Source organism: Condylura cristata, unplaced genomic scaffold, assembly GCF_000260355.1.
Source record: "Condylura cristata isolate star-nosed mole 26May11 unplaced genomic scaffold, ConCri1.0 scaffold00005, whole genome shotgun sequence".
In the NCBI taxonomy this organism is placed as follows: domain Eukaryota; kingdom Metazoa; phylum Chordata; class Mammalia; order Eulipotyphla; family Talpidae; genus Condylura; species Condylura cristata.
The window spans coordinates 29,833,863-29,857,261 of record NW_004567106.1 but is presented as its reverse complement, the minus strand read 5'-3'; the positions used below and the strand labels follow the sequence as shown (position 1 = coordinate 29,857,261).

Here is a 23,399-nt window from a genome sequence, read left to right as displayed (position 1 = left end):
GTGCTTTAACCCGCTGCGCCACCAGGGAGGGCCCATGTTTGTTTGTTTTTAACTAAAATTAAATAAACTAAAGTGTTTTAAGGTACCAAGAATTCAAAAGTCACTTAATATATGACTCTCCTCATGCATTAAGAAAGCTATTTTTCAACCTAAATGCCCCCAAACAGATGACTGGATCACGAGATGTGTTATATATACACAAAGGAACAGTACTCAGCAATCAAAAAAAGACAAACTCAGGCTAATCGCAGCAACATGGATGGACATGGGAGGCATTATGCTCAGTGAAGTAAGTCAAAAAAAGAAAAATATCAAATGGCTTCAGTTATAGGAAGAATACAGGGAAACTAAAACGGGGTCAGGAAAAAGAGACAAAAATAGCAGCCATACTATAAAAGCAAGTCATACAGAAGGAGAAGTGTGGTCAAAACAGGAGGAAAAAGCACAAAAGACTATTGTGACAGTTCGCAGGTGATTCAGTGGTGAAACTTTATGGGGATTACACCTGAGGAGAGTAATCAAACATTGCACAAAATTAACAACAATGTAAAATAAATAAATATAGTAATATTAATAAAAATTAGTGTTTTTATCATGTACCTTCCACATGAATTTTCAAAATGGTATCTTAACACATGTTGAACACACACACACGTTCAGTTCAATGAATAAACAATGAAATGAGAATGTACAATTCGTAATACAGAAAAAGTGAGAATTACCTAAAAAGTAGAAGTTGATGTTTAATCTGAAGGGTGCTCAGGGCAAGATCTATTTACTTCAAACCATTCATCGATGCAGCTAGGAAAGAAGAAATATTGAAATACATTTAATTTTTTATATCAAGACAACTATAATAAAATTGTTTATTTCTTTGATAGTTCTTTGCAGGAAAAAATTTACATTGTTAATGACTATATTTGGCATGTGTAAATAAAAGACAAGGAAATATTTATTACATTTGGATTATTCTAACCAGTTAATTAATCCTTGCAAAATTATGCTAAAAAAGTACTTTAAAGATTCAACATAACAACCATAACCAAAAGCGATAATGACAGATCTGGACAACTATTTCTTTTCTTAGCTATTCATTTATGCAAAAATCAACCTGTTCATGACACCAATCAATGGAATGAAGAGCATTTTATTTTAACTTCTTTACAATACTGGACCACATTTTAAAAGACAGTATTATATGGGAATACTGAATACTTAAATCTATCCTGTTATACACACACATACAAATAAATATACCATTATCCACTTGCATTTGTAAAGTACTCAACGATTTTATTAGAAGTGAAATGAGTGGACCTCCTTGGTGGCACAATGGGTTAAAGGGCAGCACCATGAAGCTCAAAGAAGCCACCTCTGCACAAATTCAATCCCTGGCCAGGGAGCTGACCCACAAGGCGTAGCAGACTCTCCTGACCCAACTGCTGCTCCCACCTCAGCAGTGTACTTTGTCTATCTGCCTGTTCTGCTCCCCCCTCTGCCTCTGCTAATTCCTCTTATCACCCCTGCACCTCTGGCCTATACCACAGTTCTGTATGGATAAATAAATAAATATTTTTTAAAAAGTGAAATGATACCTCACTGTTCAAATGGAGTAGTCATGAGCATATGTAACTATTTAAATTTAAATTCATCAAGATTAAAGTAAAATTCATTTCCTCAGTCACAACTATCACATTTCAATTACTTGAAATTACTGAACTACAGAACGTTTCTGTCACTACAGAAATTTCTATTTCAATGTGATAAACAAGAAGGTAAAGACCTTCTAAAGTAACTTGCCCAATAGCTAGTAAGCTACCCAAATGGGGCTCTAAATAACATTTCATTGTTCACTCATGTCAAACCTGCATGGGCAACACAAAGCTAGACAGCTTGGCTGATATGCTAAGGGTTTAAATTCATATCAATGATGGATGAAATTATAATGTTAAAACATCTGTTCAACATGATATTCTTTTAAATGTCTAAAACAATTTTTGTCAGTAAGTCTTTTTTGTTATCTAAATAAACATGTGAAATCTGGCTTATGGCATTGTTTTCAGCCCATTTGTTTATTCTTCTCACCCAGGTTAGAGACTCCATGGCCTTTCAGAATACTTCTTACAAGGAAATACTAAGAACTGAACATGAATACTCTAGGCTATTAAGAATCCACATTATATCTGAAGAGCATATGACTTAAAATGGGTTTCTCTTATTCTATAACCATGTAATTTTGCCTCATCTTGCGAAAGCAATAATTTAAAACCTGAAGTCCATTGCACAGTAATTGCTATCTACCCACATTATTAAAATGCTCCCTTCTCTCAATACTAGCCAAACAAACAAACAAACAACAACAACAACCAAAAAAACACCACAGTATGCTAAATCTGGTGCTTTCATTCACAGGCACTTTTCTTACCCTATAACTATACACAAAAAGCATATTCCAAAACAAAATAAGAGTATTGTTCCTATGTTTTCAGTTTTATATAAATGTTACCATAAAGAAGTATACCTTTTCTAATTGCTTTTCTCGGCCTACCCTTCCCCTTCTTGGTTGAGATTTCAAATTGTATTTTAATAATAAGTAAAGCCCTGGTTTTCCATTTTCGGTGTACATAGTATTCCATCACATAACCACACTGTAATTTACCTATTCATTCTTTTACTGATATACACTTCCAGTGATGTTATGAACTTTCTGATATGTAGTACATTAAGTGCTACTCAACTACTCAAAGTGTGGTCCACAGGCACACAGCAAATTTACCACATAGTGGCTTTTCAAACAATTCTCAAAATGTAAAGGACTTAAGCCATAATATATATTAATTTTGCCGCTCAACACATTGATTGGCTTGTTTTTGTTGTTGCTTAAAATCATTTTTAAGAATAAATGAAGAAAGTATTGTATTGGTTATACTCTCACATTAAGCTAGTTTAGCTGTTGAGCAGAAGCACTGTTCTAGTGCAAATCAAGAATTCCTCCAACACATAAACCTAGAATCAGAATCACTGAGTTGCAGGCTATGTACAGCCACAGCAATGACTGCCAAGTATACCAACTTAGATTTGCATGTTTATTGTCTCTTTGGGGTTCTTTTTTTCCTGAACTGACTATTAAAATTTGTTCAAATTTTCTATTTCAATTTGTCTTTTTCTGAGAGGAAGTAATATAGAAATCAATCATTCAGATATTTCATTTATAATAAAATGTACACCGTATCTGATGAACATTACTTTTCAGAAAATTGTGCACTAAAAGTAACAGGTACTATGGAAGAGAAAAAAAAAAACAGGTTAAAGCAAGTCATGCAAGAAAATCATATAATTTGTAACCTGGAAAAGGTTATGTTTTTCCTAAATAAAATAATGTTCTATCTACAGGATTGTTTTTAGAAAGAATGAAGCTAAACGTAATGAGGATTAAGGAAAAACTGATGCTGCTGTGTTAGGGAGACAGCCAATGCACAGAATCTGAGAACAATGAAGTAAATTAAACACTTTCAAAACAAAGTCCCTTGTCTAAACTGAACTGAGTATGAGAACATGAGTACATCTGTCTCCTTACAGTACCATAATTTTCTTTTTTTTTCTTTTTAAAATTTTTTTCTTTTTTCTTTTTTTTTTCAGTACCATAATTTTCTACAGCTTGCTCTGCCAGTATATATACTCTAATCTGCTTTTATTTGATGGACCAAAACATTGATGTGTGAGAACAGGGATAAGATGGTGAGCTAACTGCACAATGGGATTGTTTTAGGTACCAAACCTTTGTAGTTTTATTTATTTAAAAAGAAAAAACTCTTCTAAGTCTGATGGTGTTTCTTTTTCATAGTATCAACATGCAAGAGGTTTTAAATTTTAACATAGTCATTTTCTTTGTAAATTTTCTTTGGGTAAGGAGATTATTTTACACCCCCTCCCTACATTCTACCCTCCGCCCACAAATAATTTCTGACCAAAAGGACAAGCATGTTTCTCTACAGTCTTTACAACACATGTCAGATTTGGATTTTCATACACAGTTGTTTAGTTAATCTGGAATTTTTATTTCAAATGATTTTTGATACCAATAACCAATTTATCCTAGTAACATCCACTGAATACCTCTTTCTCTATTACATTGTTTATTACATTGTTAAACTACCTCTGGTAAATCTTTTTTTCATTCATTGAACAAAATTTTATATACAACATCTATTATGTACTAGCACTAACTAAAATTTAATGCAGTTAAAATCTTGTAACAAATTTACAGATTGAGAAACTAAGTAACTTGACCACAGTGAGCTAGTCAAGGGGCTGAAATTTGAACTTTGGGAGTCTTGGCTTCTGAAGAGTCCATGCTACCAACCCTATGTCCTGTTGTTTTTCTACATCAGTGTGTATGGAGGTTGATTCTACCCCACTGGCCTGTGTCTTTCCACACTTAATATAGTCATATAGTAAATTTATGAAGGACAAGTACCCCAGCATCATTTCCTTTTCAGTGAGTATTCTGACTGTTCTTGGCCCTTTGCTCTTTGATCCATATACATTTTAGAATCTGCCAAGTTACATGAAAGCACTAGTTACTGTTTGATTGGGATATTAACTATACAGAGAAAAGTGAAATTTTATGACATTAAGTCTTTCTATCCAAAATATGGTATACTCTCACATACTTTAGATCTTCTATTATATCTTTCAATAAAGTTTAAGACTTTTTCTAAAGAAAAGATCTGAGTATCTTTTGTAGGACTTATGTACCTAATATAACTTCCTATTGCCAATGAAGTTTCTGTGGTCATTAGTGTTATGCTTTTTTTCTAAAGTTATATTTTCTTTTGGGATATGAATGCAACTGATTTTCACATATTGTACTTATATTGACAGACTTGCTAAACTCTTAATCTCTATTTATTCTTTGCTTTTATATTAAATTTGTTCATATGTAAGTATAGATTTTAATGAAAATTTTGTTTATTGGGTTACTAGAAGCTTTCTCTTTCGCTAATATGATTAATTACATACATACAGATTTTCTACTATTATGTTTTCTTATTCCAAGCTTATATCACACTTGGTTATGAGGTAATTTTGATATATATTGCTAAATTTGGTTTTCTAAGACTAAACAAAGGAGTGGAGGCGTCACATTTCCAGACTTCAGAGCCGTAATAATGAAAACAGTATGGTACTGGAACAAAACCTGACACATAGACCAAAGGAACTAAACAAAAAGCCCAGACATAAAGCTACCCATATATGGGCAACTTATCTTTGATAAAGGAGCAAAGACTGTGCAATAGAGCAAAGACAATTTGTTCAATAACTGGTGCTGGGAAAACTGGATCACCATAAGCAAAGAATGAAATTAGACCACTACCTCACACCATGCACAAAAATCAACTCAAAATGGATAAAAGTACAAAATACCCAAACCCATAAAATATATAGAAGAAAATGTAGGTAAAACATTATATGACATACACCTTAGTAACATCTTTAAAGATTCATCCCCAAAGCAGAGAAAGCGAAGGAAAAGATAAACAGCTGGGACTACATCAAACTAAAAAGCTTCTGTACAGCAAAAGGGACATTAACCAAAACAAAGAGGCATCCTACTGATAGGAGAAAATTTTCAAAGTCTGTACGACTAAGGGATTGATCACAAAGAAATACAAAGAACTCACACAACTCACCAAAAACAAAGTAAACAATCCAGTCACAATATGGGCAGAGGAAATTAAAAGATGCTTCTCCAAAGAGGAACTGCAAATGGCCAAAGGCATATGAAAAAATGTTCAACAGCCCTCATAATCAGAGAAATACAAACCAAAACCACAATGTGATACCACTTTACACCAGTAAGAATGACACATCTTATGAAAACTAACAACAACAAATGTTAGTGAAGATGTGGTAAAAAAGGAACTCTCCTACACTGCTGATGGGAATGCCAACTTGTCCAACCACTATGGAAAGCTGTGTGGAGGTTCCTCAGACTATTAAAAATGGAGCTATCATATAACCAGCAATTACACTCTTAAGGATACCCAAAGGATACAAAAACATTAATTTGAAAGGATTCCTGCACCGTTATGTTTACTGCACTATTTATAAGAGGTAAGACTTGGAAATAACTGATATGCCCAACTGGCAGGATCAAGGAGGTATGACAGTATACACAGGCAATACTCATCAGCAATCAAATAAGAAACTAAAGCCATTTGCAGCAACATGGATGGAGCTAGAAGGGATTATGCTCAGTAAAATAAGTCATAAGGAAAAATAAAAAATACTGAATGTTTTCACTTATAGGAAGAATATAGGGGAACCAAATGAGGGATCAGGAAAAAAAACTAACAATAAAACCCACAACAAAATGAAACCAAAATAAACAGACGACTATAAATTAGAGACACTCTGCAGGGGTGGAGAGGGTGGAAGAGGGATCAAAATGAGGGCAGGAAGAACACAAGGGACTATAATGACAAAAGCACAGGTTAATTGTTGGTGGAAATTCTATGGGGACTACGCCTGAGGGCAGAAAACAAATCTACAAAAATGAAAAATGTTGTAAGATATATATAAATAAATAATTTTTAAAAGTATTTTTGCTTTCCTGGTTTAATTTTAATAACTACTCAAAGAAGTTACTATTCACAATTCAGGTTTAATTTCTTTTTGAAAAGTATTTTAAAGGAAATTGCCCATTTTGTTTAAATCTTTAAGTAGAAAAGTGTCATTTTTTTCCCTCGAATTTTAAAAAATTTCTGCCATGTCTGAAATTGTGTCTGTTTTCATTCCATTTTTCTGTATTGGTTTTTTCCTTCTAAAGACAATCCTGTCAAAAGTTTATCTACTTTATTAGTTTTTTCAAAGCACCAAGTTTTGGTTATGTGGGTCTCTAGCATATGTCATTTTTTTATTTCATAATTTCTTTTCTTGATTATCATTATTATTTTCTTTCTTCTATTTCTCTGTTTATTCTTACTTTTCTGATTTCTTAAGTAAAATTTTGGTTTAATGATTTACAATCTTTTCTCCTTTAACACAAACCTTTCAAACATCACTCGAGAAAAATGTCAAAAAGGTTTTCATTTTCCAGTTCTATTTCTAAAGTCCAATGTGATTTCTTCCAGGATCACAAGTTACTTAAAAATATGTGTAAATATTTATTTTTAAATACTGATAGCATTTTCTATGATCCCAATTCTTTGTAGTTTGCTAACACTTGCTTTATGGTCTAATACAGGATTAATATCTAATACTTAATGTGTGAATGAAAAAATGTAGTCTCTAACTGTTGGGTGCAGGTACACTCACACAGATACACAAAAAAATGCCTTTGCTAGCTTATTTTGTCTGATATCTAATCTTTAGCTTTGTCAGCTTTCTTGTAGTATTTATATAAACAGTTTTCTATCTTTTTGTTTTTCTATATTTTCACATTTAAGTGCACTGCTTATCAAAGCATCACAACCTTTCAATCTGTTTTCAAGCTGAGTTTGTTATAGTTGGAGGTATTTTGCTTGTCTATTTTGTACTACTGACTGTTTTGCCCCCCCCTTTTTTAAAGCTAATTTATTTATGCATACAGAATTGGGATACAGGCCAGAGTTGCAGGGGCAGTAAAAGGATTCACCAGAGACAAGTGGGGAGCAGAGCTGGCAGATCAACGACGCATACTGCTGAGGGGGCTGCTGGTGAGACAGGAGAGGTCTGCTGCACAATGTGGACCACCTCCAGGACCAAGGATCGAACTTGCACTGAAGCAGCTACAGCAGTGCTGCATCCTAACCTGTTTTGCCAAGAGGGAGGGCCCTGTTTTCCCTTTCTGTACTTACTACCTTTAAATAAAAGTCCACCATATTCTTTAACTTCAAAGTTACAGTTTCCATTCTTTTTTTTGTGATAAGTTAATTTTTTTACTTCAAATTTTCTGTCTTGCTCTGAAAGCAAGAAGACTTTGTATAAGAGAAATCAGAATGACTTTGGAGTCAAATAAACAAGCTGGAATCTCAGTTCTGCCACTTATTAATAACTGTGTGACCGGAGATTTCTAAGGTTCCCTAATTGAAAAATGAGGTTGTTACAAAGTTTAAATGAAATAAACTGTGGCTAATACTTGGGTCATGGAAAATACTTAACATGACAGCTTTTAGGGTACAAACGGATGTGGGTCTGAATTCCAGTTCCAGCAGGAAAAAAAAGACAATTATTTTTAAGAAATGGAGGTAAAGGACAGTTTCAAGAAAAATAAACTTACCCTTTATGATATATGCATAGACAGGGCAGTCGTGCTATAGTATCTCCCTGCTGCAATTCTTCTAGGCATATTGCACATTCCCCAGCATCTTTACTCAGTACATCCTCTGAGAAAAGAGAAAATAATTCAGGACAATAAAACTGCAAGAAGAATTATGTGCTAAATTTATAAAGTGGTGACTGGCATGTTTTTCTTAAATACATGAAATTCAGCACCCATATTTGAAATTCTAATCACAAGTCAGTGTCTCATCCATTTACATGTCATTGAGGCATTATAGAGGGCAACAACATTACAGAATTCTCCAGTTTGCAAAGGATTTTGCTATAAAACTTTTTTAGTAAACCATTTATTTGGAATTTGGAATTCATGATCCTTCTCTTACTAATTAATAGTTATTTGGTGTCCAAGGTGTACAAAAAAGTTCAGAATGTAATGTACTGGGGGGAAAAAACTATGAAAATACTATTCTGAATTGCAAAATTTCTGAAATAATAAAATTAACTTAAAGAAATTATTCTCAATATAGGACTGAAAAATCTGCTTAACTTGACAAAATGAAAAGGTAGATCAAAGCTTTGTGTTGATTCTGAGTGAATTATGGAAATTTGAAGATTTAAGACATTGGATATAATCCTTCATAATTCTTTTCCATGACAGTGCCAAGCACCCACTAGGCAGCAATCAGAGTTGGCTTCACAAGGGTCCAACAGGGTATTTTTTTTTTAAATCTCAATAAATGTTTTATATTAAAATTTTAAATTGTTATTTTATTAATGTTACATTTTAAATCTTATAATGATCTTACCTAAAATAGAGTTTGTCAGTCAGATATGCCTTGTGACTCTTTCAAACAGTAACACTAGGCATGCAAAAAAAAAAAGAGAGAGACTGAACAGTACTGAGAAACTATTGAAGAGTATTTTTTCTCAGTGAATTTAGAGAATAGAAGGTTAAATAAACTGGAATTGGTAATATTAATTTATACCATATAAATAATTACTACTTTGAAAACAAAAATAAAGATAAAGGCGAGCGTGGGGTGAACTGCACTAAGCTCTTCCTAAATGAAGTATGTGCCTGATAGTCCCATACCCCCTACAAAACCTAACAAATTAGTTGTGCACTTATCTGTAATAGCTCCTTGTAGAAAAATTCACTCTATAAGTAACATTAGTCATTCTGAAATGGCACAGCACATTGAAAGGAAACATTCTATTTGGTGAATAGAAGAGAAGGTACCAGCAGATGATTTGCCTGTAAATCTGAAGTGAGTGTGGTCTTAGCAAGGAGAGCTGATGGTTTTTGAATCTAAGCAATATGGCAGAAGTGATTTGGCTACTAATGGGTAACTCATAAGTTATATAGCACAATCAGAGACCTAATCAGAAAAAGATTTCTGGAAAAATGCTACTGAACACCTCCCTTAAGTTCCCTTCCCCCATTTATCTTTTCTTGACTATGTAGGTCCCATACACTACCCTCAATCTATCTGGTTCCTAATCTGACACCAAATCTTTTCTCCTCTTGATCTCCCTTTTTTCTCTTATTGCTGTGGATTGCTTCCCAAAGATAAGGAATGAATTCACTGCAAAGTACCTAAGTTAACCCATACATCGGGGCTCACAAAATGGAAGCTCCCCCAGAGGACTGTCCCATGTCACAAATCAACAGCTAAGTCAGTCTGCACTTCAGGGAAATAGCTCATCATTGTCAAGAAAATCTAACAATGATCACAATCTTCCAATTCAGCTTTATCTAGCTTATTACTTCCCCAAGAAAATAGGATGCCTAGACTAGTAAGGTAACCCTTTTGTCCAATTAAGTTCTGCTTCCAAATTACTTCTTCCAATCGTCTATAAAACATATTCTTGCCTGAAATCCCTTGAGGGCACTGCTCCACTGTTTGTGAGGTACTACAATCTCTCAAGGCTTTTCATGGACCTCAAACTTGTTACAAATTGTTTAAGTTTTGTCATTTAACACAAGGATGATAATGATGAGAACAAATAGTGTCTGAAGGAAACAATAAAAGACCTAAATAACATCTTTAATTACAAATTATATGATATATCTCACCACCTAAAGTTTCTTCATGATAAAGATATCACATCACAACAATGAATCTAAATCCTATGACAAATCAAAAAAAAAAAAACAACTATCACTTTATATCAAGCCTAAATCATCAATGATTATAACAGATATCATTAGTTTTATGATACCAAGGAAAAGATGCTTCCATAAAACTAACACAAGCCAATTTTAAGAGTCCTGTCATTTTTCATAGCTGTTAAAAAGTATAAAAAAGGTATGCCTCAGAATTAATGAAACAGGCCATCACACTTTCCATTTTTTGGGAAAAATTACATACAGATTTAAGTCTAAGTAAATAAATAAAGCATAACATCTTAATTATCATAAACTAGGAAAATGAGACAGACCAGCTTTTACAAAATAAAAAAAATTATCACAATTTGCCTATACGGTTATATAACAGATTCTCAACACCAAATGAAAATAAGTAGATGCCTATAAGTACAGGCTTCTCAATGCATTGTTCAAAGAAAAACAAAACACTCCTATAATACTTTTATGGTATTCTATAATTACCGAATCTATTTCCTTTTTGCAACATTTTTAAAAAACTTTTATCCTGTTATAAGAAAATATTTACAGACAACAAAGACAAATCCAATCTGCATATGATTAACAGAATGATACATGTTTTAAGAACATAATGTTCTGCTGTAAGAACTAACCTAAAAAAATCTTTTAAGTTAGATTAGAATGCCACATTAATGTCAGTCATTTTGATCATAAGCTCTCGAAACTCTAATAATGAAAAATAACCAAAATTGTATTTTCTAGGTTAAGAAAATTTCAAGCACATTTCAATAAAGAAACAATTTAAGATCCACAGTAAATTGTTTCCACTGAAATGAACTCTACCCATAAAACTAAAAGCTTGTTAACTATTGTGGCACTGCTCAACAGTATTTTTTTTATAAACTGAGTTAAAACACAGTTTAATCTCATTGCAAAACCTCAGTTACTATCTCAGAATAAATGCATCCTTTGCAAATTTCAAAGTTTTTATGAAATAGAATCTTCATATGTTTGAAGGTATTTTTCACCTTTGAAAACTCACAATGCAATGTGCTTACTTTTTGCTTAGAGAATTTTTATGAGTAGTCTCTTCTCCCACTCCATTGTTTCATTCAAAATTAAGTTTTGAACTTAGTGATATGATACATTCAGAACTAAACAGGGCCTGAAAATACCAGGCCCTGGAACACTGCAGTTATCTTCAAGACAGTTAGGAACAGATTATTAAAAACCTCTGGTCGGTTAATGTTTAGGATTGGAATATATGGGGTAAGCTTACTCACTAGTCAAAACTGATAAGAGAAGCAGATAGGAAACACTGACAGACTGAGCTACCACAGCTGCCTGCTCTGGATCCCTCTCTACAAAAGCACTGATCAATATAAATAACTCAAGATTGTGAACAAGAAACTAAGTTTGTGTAGCTTTTGAAAAAGTATTTCTGATACCCTATCTAAACATCTGGAACAGTAAATTCAGCACATAGCCTATCAGTCTATTTGTTTTATTTGTCTGGTCTATGAGTCGATATAGATGTACTGATTCAGGAAAAGAAGAGTTAAAAGACTAGAAGAAAGCAATAATTTTAAAACAGAGGTGGTACAAAATCATTTGATGTGAAGCAAATTCTGCCTCAAAATAGAGAAAATATAGAGCAAGGCATTATGTCCAGAGATTCTGAGATATACGTCTGCCTCAGAAATATAAATGCTATCAAGTGAAAGCATTTTCAAGTAGAAACTGTACTATATATTTAATTTAAAAACTTAATATGAATTTCCATTCTCATTATTATTAGCTATCTAACACCTCTAAAACACTGGTAAACCTTGAATTTGCTTTAACTCTTCAATATTACAATAAAGATACTCAAAATATAGAAATGAAATTTTGATTATCTGAAAAATTTTAAGTTATAAAAACACACTGAATGTAAAATAGTCATTTTTATTATCATTTTTACTGGTATTTTATGGACTTCTCCATAAACAAATTTGAACACTTTTCTAGTTCTTTTTCTTCTCATTCTGTTATTCCAGTTGTTTCAGCTACACAATGTCACCAAATAATAAATGACATGGCCACCAGGAACTTTTATGATATTCCTGACTTAGCTACTTGTAGAGACATACTATAATTGCCAATCCAGGTCAACTTCATATAACAATGCTTACCAATTTTTAGATGTTTTGGCTTTATTCCACATTTAGAAGTATTATAAATGTCCACTGTTACATACTTTTTTTTAATATTTTTTTTATTTTACAAAAGTTTATTTTTACATCTTTTTGTACATTTTTTTTTCACTTTGTTACATACTTTTAAATGTATTTAAGTTTCAATTAATACTAAACAGTAACAAATGTTATACCTCCATTTTACAGATAAGGATACCTGAACACAAAGAAGTGACTTAAAGGAAGTTATTAAACTACTATGTCCTGGGGTCAGGATTCACTTTTAGGATAAATCCCTGGCTTTGTACTGCTTCATGGATTTTGCTACAAGAAACCATTTCACTTTGAATGAGCATAAATAAGAAAATTGTTTCAGGAAAAATTAAGTTTTATATACTCAAGATGGGGTCTGCTACATATTTAAAGGATGTATGCTCAAGATGAGGCATACACTTTAGCTTCTAGAGTTTGATTCAAACTGCCATAAAAACTGGTATCATAAATGGGCTTATACTTTACTGTTGACACTACTAAAAACAACCCTGGTTCAGCAGAACTTTCTATGATGAAAGTTTTTTTGTATCTGTTGTTCAAAATAGCAATCACTAGCCATATAAAGCCTAATAGCGCTTGAGTTATAGCCAGTGCAACTGAGGAATGAATTTTACATTGTATTGAATGTTAGTATAGTAGGAAAGCTTAAAATACATAGTAGGCAATGCACATACATTTGTAAATTAACAACTTCTATAAATTGATATTTCACTTACAGCCTCAAGCTCTTAAATTTCATTTCCCAATGAAATTACTTAAAAGCAGCCAAATGTGCAAAATTAAAATATTTAGCAAGTACAAGCATATATATCCATATAGTTACTGCAGATCAAGACAACATGAAAAAAAAGCAGACAGCCAAAATCTTTTTGGAAAAACAAGAACAAATAAGACCAAATTTGTTAGAGGCAGCCAAGAAAACTCCATGCGAAAATTTCAGTAATCACAACTTTATTTTCAGGTCAAGCATCCAAACAGGTATATGATTTTTTCAGCCAAATACAATGCCAAGCACTACTATGGGTCAGGCATTTTACCTGAATACTTATTTTTTGATCTTGACCCCTCAATGATAGCAGTAGAAAACAAAAGTAGCTGAAATGTGAAATAGTCCCTAGAAAAATCAAGAATTAAAAAAATTCACAACATTAGTATGAAGCAATTACTCAAATAATGAAAAGGGGGCTCACAAATACTTTTAGATATAAAGTTGTCTTTATAGTAATGGATTTAAAAGAAGTTAAAATCAGCATTCAAGAATGTAGATCTATAAACTATTACTGTACTCAAATATTCTAAGGGGAATTAGAAGTGATAATTAACAAAGGAAACTATTTTCATTATAAAACAATTGAATCAATAACAGCATGGGAAATCTTTATTCAACTACCTAACATGGGTATTTCTAAATCTTTTTTAGAAACATCAATCTGGTTCAACTAGAAATTACTGGCTTCCTCTATCTAGAAACCATTGAGAAGTACTGCTTCAGTATTGTTTTTTTAAATATAACTGAGACGTGACTAAATATACAGGTACCCTTCATTGGCAAGACAGAAATTTATGACTAATTCTTCAAAAGGAGATAGGTAAAGCACTTGTGACTCTTGTGATGACTTTTAAGGAAAATTATGTATGCTTGGGACATTTTGAAAACTGAGGTTTAGTGCCTTTTCTAAGAAAATGTACGTACGCTAAAATTGAATTCAAATCATCAACTTTCTAAAAGGTAAAATATGCAAAAGGAACACTAACTCAATACTTAGAGATTGAGCTTTCCTGGGTCTTTTTCTTCCTAGCTAAAAGTTAAGCATGTTACACAATTGTATAGCTAACAGACTCCCAGAAGTAATATAACTATCTTATTAGCAAATTAATCTCCAGTATCTAAATTATAGTAACTTTCTTATGTACTTCCTTGTCACAAAAAAATTACAATAAGCTCAAAAATAATTACATTGATTTGCTAAACCCTTAACATTTTACTAATTAAATTGTCCATATTAAAAAGTATAAAAATGTTTTCAAAATGCTGAAACATACAATATAGAATAAATTTATACCACTATTATATTTACTGAATATACTTCGAGCTAATTTAGACTTCAGGTTCACTTACTTTGGAATCACTATAGAAAAAAAACACCAGTTCTAAAAAAAAAAATCAAAAAATCTGATTTTTTCAAGCTTAACTTATCTTTGTATACTTTAAAAATTAATGTATTAAATTATGAGTTTAATGGCAAGAAAGAAAAGGAGTTAAGCAACATAGTATGTACCCCCCCAAAAAAAAAACCAAGTATGCTTTTTTTAGACAATTCTAGGTTCAAATTCCAGCTCCTTATTCAGGAATATAGGGATTACTAACACCTACCCCAAAGGGTAGCAGTAAGAATTAAATGATAATACTTGTTAAATGATAATACTTGTTAAATGTCTAGCAAAGTATCTAATATGGAGTAGGTATGTTTTCTTGGAAAGAAAGTACTCTTCTCTGAGTTTATTTTCCTCTACCTAATGTAGTTATTATAATAATGAAACCTGCTTGACCTGTCTTCTTGAAACTGATGTGAAGGTCTAATTAGGTAATACAAAGGGAAGGCAAATGAGATAAAACAAAGGGAAGGCAAATTTATAGTAAAAAAAAAAAAACTTGAACAATGCACACAACTCTTTTGAGATTCATTTTCTTCAAATAAATTGCTGCTCACAAGCCCTATATTTCATAGTCTTCTTATTGATAATTAAAAATAAAAAGTAATGAGTGTGAAAGATTCTGTTAAATGAATATAAATAAAACTTTTACTATAGAATTTCTGGAGTAAACTGAACAATGTCAACTCAAATAGCATGCAACAATGCATATTATTTCAGAACTACTATTAGGTTTATAAATTAGGACTTATTTTATATCATTTTATTAAATGAATTTAGGAGCATTATACAATATGTATGTCTACTTTTGTTGAGGCTAAAATAGACTTTCTTATTCTAATGTTTCCTCTTGAGGCTGCAAAATAATTAGTAGGCTGAATGATAAAAAACTGTAGGATCACAAACTCAAATGCCTAAAGAGGGATAGCCAGAAAACATTCTTAAACCATTTTAAAGAAAGAAGAATAGCTATGATGATAAATGCCAGATGAATTTGGTCTTGATTTGGGGGATTAACAGGCAATTATGACAAAAGGATGTATACAGTCCTATCTAAAGTGGCAGTTGCTCACATAGAACACCATGTGGGAAGGAAGGTACAGTATACCAAATAATATATACTTAAAAACTTGCAAATTGGGCTGTTGGGTAAAATTTTTCATTTTAAAAATATTCACTTACAAAACTTTGATATTGCTGGTAAAACAAAAATAATGTCGTGAGCCAGATGAAGTCAATGCTTTGCAATTCTGCATCAAAGAAACAGTAAATTCCAGGAGGACAAAGAACCTTGTAGGCTTTCTGCTTACCCCAGCAGGTAGTATGGTGTTTTACACACAGTAAGTGCTCCATAGGTATTTTTTGAACAGCTTATGAAGCAAAAGATCTCAGGAGGAGACTAGAAAAAATAACAAGTAACAAATAAACAGTAAATGGACAGAGCAAATCCCCCAAAGCCAGGAGTTTCAGTGGCTTGGGCATTTTGTTTGCAGCCTGGTGACTCAGCAGAGCTCAGACCTATTTTTTTTTTTTTTTTAAGTGCATTGACTTCTTTATCCGAGAGGTTTATTATCAGCCAATCAACCAAGAAAGCACTGAACACATGCCAAACTTGTCAACAAATACTTAGAAGTTGTATGGTATGTTTGCATGTGTAATGAATTAAAAGTCTATACAAGGAAAGATATTTAAAATGTTCACTCATGAGATAATAAAACAAAATGTGAAACTCAAATGTGAAACTCAAATGTATCTGGGAAAGCCAAGTGGTTGAGAGAATCAGTAACTGACAATAAGTCTTGTTAAACAACAGAGTTTTTTTACCTCCTTTCATCTAGCTACCAAGTAGCTGAAATAACCATGTCTAATTGCTGGACCCTGAAGAATCTAAATTCATCTGAAACCTCAGGTAATTAAAACTATGTGAAAAATCACAAAAGACCAAGTGTAAAATGAATTAAAAAAAAATTGTTCTGAGAAAGAAAATGCATAGATATAGAAGAAGGTTTATTTTCAGTGTGTCTGCTCAATGTCCAGAGTCTAAACTGCCCTGAAAGTCAGCAGTACCTGAATGAATTCCACTGGGGACATGGCAAGTATTCTGCTCTCAGACACTGAACAAACCAGAAAGAAGCTAGAGTTGAACTGAGGGTAGAACTCTCCCTGTACTCTAACAGAGCAACTTCTATCTCACACCTTTAAACAGGCCTTAGTGTGTGCCAATCTAATGACCAATAGGTTCACAATTAAACAGTACCTTGTATTCTATCATCTGTTTGAGAAGGATGTTAACAGTATCATCTATATGTCCACTTGTTAGTAGGCAGAATCAGTGGAATCCCAGGACCCCTCCTAAGCTGCCTGCTAACAGAAATGGGTTCTTCCAGCTAACAGAAAAAGACAAAATATACTCCACTAAATAAAATCTAAAATGCAAAAGAACTTTAATACAATTAGTGTGTAACAGGGAAAAGAGAATGAACATAGTTAAACTAGTTTCCAATTAAACACCCAAAGCTGCCCACCCCCTTGTGGTAAATGCCCAGCCAAAAAGGATTGGCCCAAACTTTGGCCAATAATGCCAAAACGCGTGCCACAATTCTAAGGTATCTTTTGGTGGGAAAACATAAGAAAGAGGCAGAAGGGAACAGGCAAGTATGAAAGGAAAAGAGCAGAAACAAAGCCTAAGTCAAGATAAAGGCTGCCATTGACAGTCTCCCCACAGGTCTCTGAAACCACATCTGTCTCTTTCAAGTGTCCCTTTCCATGGCTCCCAAGTCCTTGGTACAAAGTCCAAGGCCAAGAAGCAAGTGCACAGCTTCTTCTTCACAGTTGCTCTGTTCCATGTGCCTCTTCCGGTTTCCTCCTAGTTCTCTTCTTTTCTTCCTTTCCTAACCTCTTTAAAGCTTCCCCTTGCTGCTCAGCCCCACTGTTCCGTAGGGTGGGGCCTGGAGCCCTGGAACTTCCCCTTTCTATGGCTATCAAACTGTTAACACACTGAATAATTCTATGATTTCTAAAATTATGTAACAGAGAAAGGCCATAAGCTATCACACAGCAATGTGAGAGAAGGTGCATCGAGCTGAAAATTAAAACAGGTACCTATTCTAATGGCAAAAATAAATGAATGGAAGAAAGATGGTAGATGATGACTTTACCACTAAGTTCCTGGAACTTAAATACAGAATTTTAATGGCCCTCCCTGGTGGCGCAGCGGGTTAAAGCACAGCACTGAGAATCTGAAGCCACTTCCGTATGAGTTCGATTCCCGCCTGCCGCCTGCCCCGGAGGAGACCACATGGCGAGCCAGACCTCTCCTGACCGGCCCGCTACTCCCCTCAGCAGTGTACTTCGTCGATCTGCCTGTTCTGCTCCCCACTCTGTCTCTGGTGAAGCCTCTCACCGCCCCTGAGCCTCTGGCCTGTACCCCAGTTCTGTATGAATAAATAAATAAATCTTTAAAAAAAAAAATACAGAATTTTAAAATTTAATGTTCTAGAGGAAGAGAAAAAGAAGTAACTGCAAAAAACTAAGTAACCAAGGTAAATATTACCATGCAAATAACTGAATGAAGACATAAAATACAAAGGAAAATCCAGGAGCTCTAAGAATGAAATTATGGCATTCATAGAGGAGAAAAAGAAGCAGAAAAAAAAGATCATCAAAAATACTATAATAAAAATATTCCCTTAGACTGAAAGGTCTCATCATCTCAAGCAAGATATATCACAGGAGGGCCCTCCCTAGTGGCGCAGTGGGTTAAAGCACTGCACTGCAAGCCGCCTCAGTGTGAGTTCGATCTCACATCCCGGAGGTGATTCCACATGATGTGGCAGACCTCTCCTGAGGCGCCTGCTGCTCCTCTCAACAATGTATTTCCTCCATCTGCCTGTTCTGCTCCCCACTCGGTCTCTGGTGAAACCTCTCACCGTCCCTATGCCTCTGGCCTGTACTCCAGTTCTGTAAGAATAAATCTGCAAATCTAAAAAAATAAAAAAAATAGATAGATAGATAGATAGATATATCTAGGTAGATAGATGTATCACAGGAGAGACTAAGAGTAGAAAGAGTTAAATAGATGTATCCTAGAGGAAAACAAATATTTTTTAAAAACATCAGTCTCTAAGTTTTGAATGTAAATTTAAAATGGAAAAAAAAGAGCTAGTCAAACTTCTCATCTCTAGTGCTGGCAGTTAGGCAGTAGGACAATTTTACAGACTTAAAGGGGGGAAAAACTGAAATAAAAATATCCTATAGTTAAAAAAAAAAAAAGAAAAAAATCCTATAGTTAGCCAAACCAGTATCCATGTGTGAATGTAAACAAAATATCTGGGTATCCAATAATTCCTTGAGTATACCATCCATGAAAGGCTTCTAAGAAAAATATTTATAGAATAGCTTCTAACAAGAAAATTTAAATATGAAGGAAAATGTCAATATACAGAAAAAGAGTACAAAAAAAAAAAGCAGTGAGTAGTGAACATATTGAGTAAAAATTAAATTTAAATAGATAATACTATGATTTAACCTACAATATAGCTGGATTTTTTTTTTTAAAGATTTATTTTATTTGTACATACAGAACTGGGGTACAGGCCAGAGGCTCAGGGGTGGCGAGAGACTTCACCAGAGACAGAGTGGGGAGCAGAACAGGCAGATCGACGAGGTACACTGCTGAGGGGAGCAGCGGGCGGGTCAGGAGAGGTCTGCCACGCCATGTGGTCACCTCCAGGGCAGGCGGGAATCGAACTCATGCGGAAGTGGCTTTAGCTTTTCAGTGCAGTGCTTTAACCCGCTGCGCCACCAGGGAGGGCCCATAGCTGGATTTTTTAAATAAATGCACAACAGTCTGTGAGTGCAATAATGTAAAGGATAAATTGTTTCATAAAACCTTAAATTGAAGAAAAAGTAAAAAAGAAAAATATAGGTAAACTCACTGAAAAAAGTTTTCATGTAAATATATAAAGATGCATATTAAAGCCAGGTAAGCAATACACAAAAAAGATTCATAGTAGAAGTTTTTAATTAATTTGGAAGCAAGGGAAGCAATTTGATCAATAGAGAAGTATATGGAGAAGAACAAAGTAAAACAATAATAAACACAAAATCTCAAATATTAGCTCATCTTCCCCACCCACAAAGCTGGCCCACTATATCTAGAAGAAAGGGAGGAAAAGTTGAAGTCAAGATGTCATAGATTTTAAAAAGCAACAAACAAAAACTTCCCAAAGAAATAAGAGCTCAGGAGACAAGATAAAAAAGAAAGAAAGGAAAAAAAATATATTATAAACTAAAGGTAGAAATAGGAAGGATATAAGAAAGAACAGACATTCACCGTTAGGTATAGAGGGGCTCAGAAATGAGAAAAAGAAAGAGCAAATAAAATGGAAATGAAGAAAGCACTAAACATTCAAAATTACCTACAAAGGCGAGATTCAACTATGTGTACCTATAATCATTAAAATAAAATTCAAGAAAATATTACAGAAAATTAAGTCTACATATTTAAAGAAAACACTGAATCCAAGAAAAAACTAATCATGAAAAATCAACATTGTTTAAAATATATCCTAGGGGATACTAGCCATTAAAAGCAGAGATAAGATGGCTAAAAAAACTAAAGCAGAGACTGGGGATAAAAACTCATCTATGCAACTACAATACTAAAACAAATATGGGATCTATGCCTAGATAATATATATACCTAGAAAAGTTAAAAGAATTATTTTTTAATAACTGATTATCAAAAATATATTTTAAAGCTAACAAAGTAACAAATATAAATATAAATATTAGTAGTATAAGAATAAACATTGATATGAATTTGATATGTAATAAACTAAAATTAAAACAGAGGAAAGAGGAAATAAATTGAAAATATATGAATTTCATCATTGTTCATTAAAATACTATGTACATGGTAGGATTATGGTTACTATAAAGTCATACTTATGATAATCTCTGAAAATACAGTTCTTGCTTATTAAAAGAAGCATAGTAAAAAAAGAAAAACTGACCAAGTAAAATTTTTTAAAAGTTATAAAAATGAATGTATAGTATAAAATGACAACTAAAATTAGCCATATTAATAAATGAAAATGCTCAAGAACACTATACTAAAAAAAAGATTAGATTAGATCCCAAACAAAATTTAACCCTTCATTGCATATAGGAAGCATGTTTGAACAAAAAGATTCAGGATGAATGAAAGAATTACAAACTTAAAACAGGTAAGGTCGAATGTAGAACCAAAAACATTAAGGAATACACAGGTTCCTTACAGAAAACTATAATATGCAATTTGCACCTAAACTTTAATTATAAAATACACATTCATAGCACAAAATCGCATAGCACCAACATTTAAAAAGCAAAAATGTATGGGCAATACAGATAAAAATGGAAAACACAGCAGTTGGGAGACTTTATCTCACAAGTACATGACAAATCAAGTGAACTAAAAAAAGTGGATATGAAAGACCTTTACAGTGGATATGAGGACATTTACCTCAAATGACCATATATTAAACCACACACACAAAAAACTTCATAAATGATCACAATACAGTAAAACTGGGGGGAAACAAAAACCCACAACCTTTCCTTTCTTTTTCGGAAAAAGAAAGAAACAGCAAAAGAAACAGCACAGCTAGAGCCATTTTTCTGGAAATTTAAGCACACTTACTCAAATAACTTTTGAATTAAAGAAAAGATGTCCCCTCAAATACAGAATATCTAAACAGAAAAAACAACAATGATAAAAACACCACATATCAGAGTCCATGCAAAAACTAAAAAGTATGAACTTTAGAAGAAAGTTCATACCCTTTCACATGCTGAAATAAGAAAAGAAAGATGAATTAATACTCCCAACTCAACAAATCAGGAAAAGCACATCAAATAAAAAGCAGAAAAAATCAATAGAAGAAATGACAAAAACAAAAGTAACTATTAACAAAAGGGTCTCTCAGAATTCTCTGTTGACAGTTATAATGTCTTTTTTTTCCCCATTTTCCCCTTAATTTACATACCTCCAGAGGGGACATTCAAATGCACATGTATTATCCATGACCAAGCAAGGACTACATCTCACATATATATTATTGCACATACAAAACACCAGTGAGAACTTAAATGTCCATCAACAAGGAACTGATATATTAAATTAAGGTTTACCTACCAAAGAAATATAGTGCAAAATATTGTGTGGGTGGAGAAGAGGCATAGTGATTAATTTTATCTCTGCATTTAAATCTCACTGCGATCTTTTTAAGTAGCAGAAACTGGAAAGAGTAACAGAATGTATGAGGGAAAGTCCACTGCTTATCCTTTTCAGCTCTCTTTGCTTCGGAAACACATTACCTCTCCAAAAACAAGATTAAAAAAAAAAAAAGCAAATAGGTGCCCTCCCTGGTGGTGCAGCGGGTTAAAGCACCACACTAAGAAGCTAAAAGCCACTTCTGCATGAGTTCAATTCCTGCCTGCCCTGGAGGAGACCACATGGCGTGGCAGACCTCTCCTGACCCGCCCGCTGCTCCCCTCAGCAGTGTACTTCGTCGATCTGCCTGTTCTGCTCCCCACTTGTCTCTGGTGAAGCCTCTCGCCACCCCTGAGCCTCTGGACTGTACCCCCCAGTTCTTATGCACAAATAAATAAATCTTTAAAAAAAAAAAAAAGCAAATAGGGGAAGAACAAAGATGTCAAGTAAATGAAAATAAAAAAGAAATTGAGAGACATTTATCCATGGGTCTCTGTTTGCTTTTGCATGTTTAAGACTATCTTTCCAATTATTTTTGTATAGCAAACAACCTTTGGAAGATATAGTGTCCCCTCTAAAGCACAGCAGCTTTTCTTGCCACCATGAGAAAACATTCAAGCTCCCTAACCCATAATTGCTTTTCTGTATACAACTCACTGAGGTACTGCTTAACACTTGGCTCTCTTCATATAAGCTTATAGGAACTGACACATGGCATAAGAAAATACTGATATTCTTGTTAAGGCTATCATTATGAGTAATAATAATAATAATAATAATAAAGTCCTTTAATTCTGTCTCCCCTCATAACCCATGAAAAAGTGGCAAGCCAACTTATTAGCTGACCAAGCAGGGTAAAATCTTAGACCTATCAGCATTTTACAAACACAAATGAAAATAATATTAGATAAACATAAGACTGTTATACTTTATAAAGAGAAATTCACTTCAAAAGAAAAAGGTGTCACAAATATTTGTGCAAACCATAGTGCTATGAAATGTATAAACCAAAAGAAACGAGAATATTGCTTAATACAATGTTAATCAGGATAAATACCGGAAGTGCTAGAAGCATGGAGAGCATAAAATACAAGAATATTAATTTTGAATTCTCCTCCCCCCAAAAGCATTTTAAGCAATATGCAGATAAAATGAGATAAAGAAACAGTGATGTTGGCTGCAGGATCACAACAGATGGGAGTTAAAACTAAAACATGGCCCTCCCTGGTGGCGCAGCGGGTTAAAGCACAGCACTGAGAATCTAAAACCGCTTCCGCATGAGTTCCATTCCCGCCTGCCCCGGAGGTGACCACATGGTGTGGCAGACCTCTCCTGGCCCGCCCGCTGCTCCCCTCAGCAGTGTACTTCGTCGATCTGCCTGTTC

General features: G+C 33.6%; 1 protein-coding gene across 1 annotated transcript in view; it reads right to left on the bottom strand.

Moving 5' to 3' along the window:
• ZNRF2 (zinc and ring finger 2, E3 ubiquitin protein ligase) overlaps nucleotides 1–23,399 on the bottom strand; it is an 85,246-nt gene that overhangs the window by 7,092 nt on the left and 54,755 nt on the right. The window contains exons 4-5 of the mRNA XM_004677139.2: nucleotides 8,264–8,369; nucleotides 723–801 (exon numbers count right to left, since the gene is read on the bottom strand). Of these exons, the coding sequence (XP_004677196.1) occupies nucleotides 744–801; nucleotides 8,264–8,369 (164 nt within the window). The 3' untranslated portion in view covers nucleotides 723–743. The remainder of the gene's footprint in view (nucleotides 1–722; nucleotides 802–8,263; nucleotides 8,370–23,399) is intronic.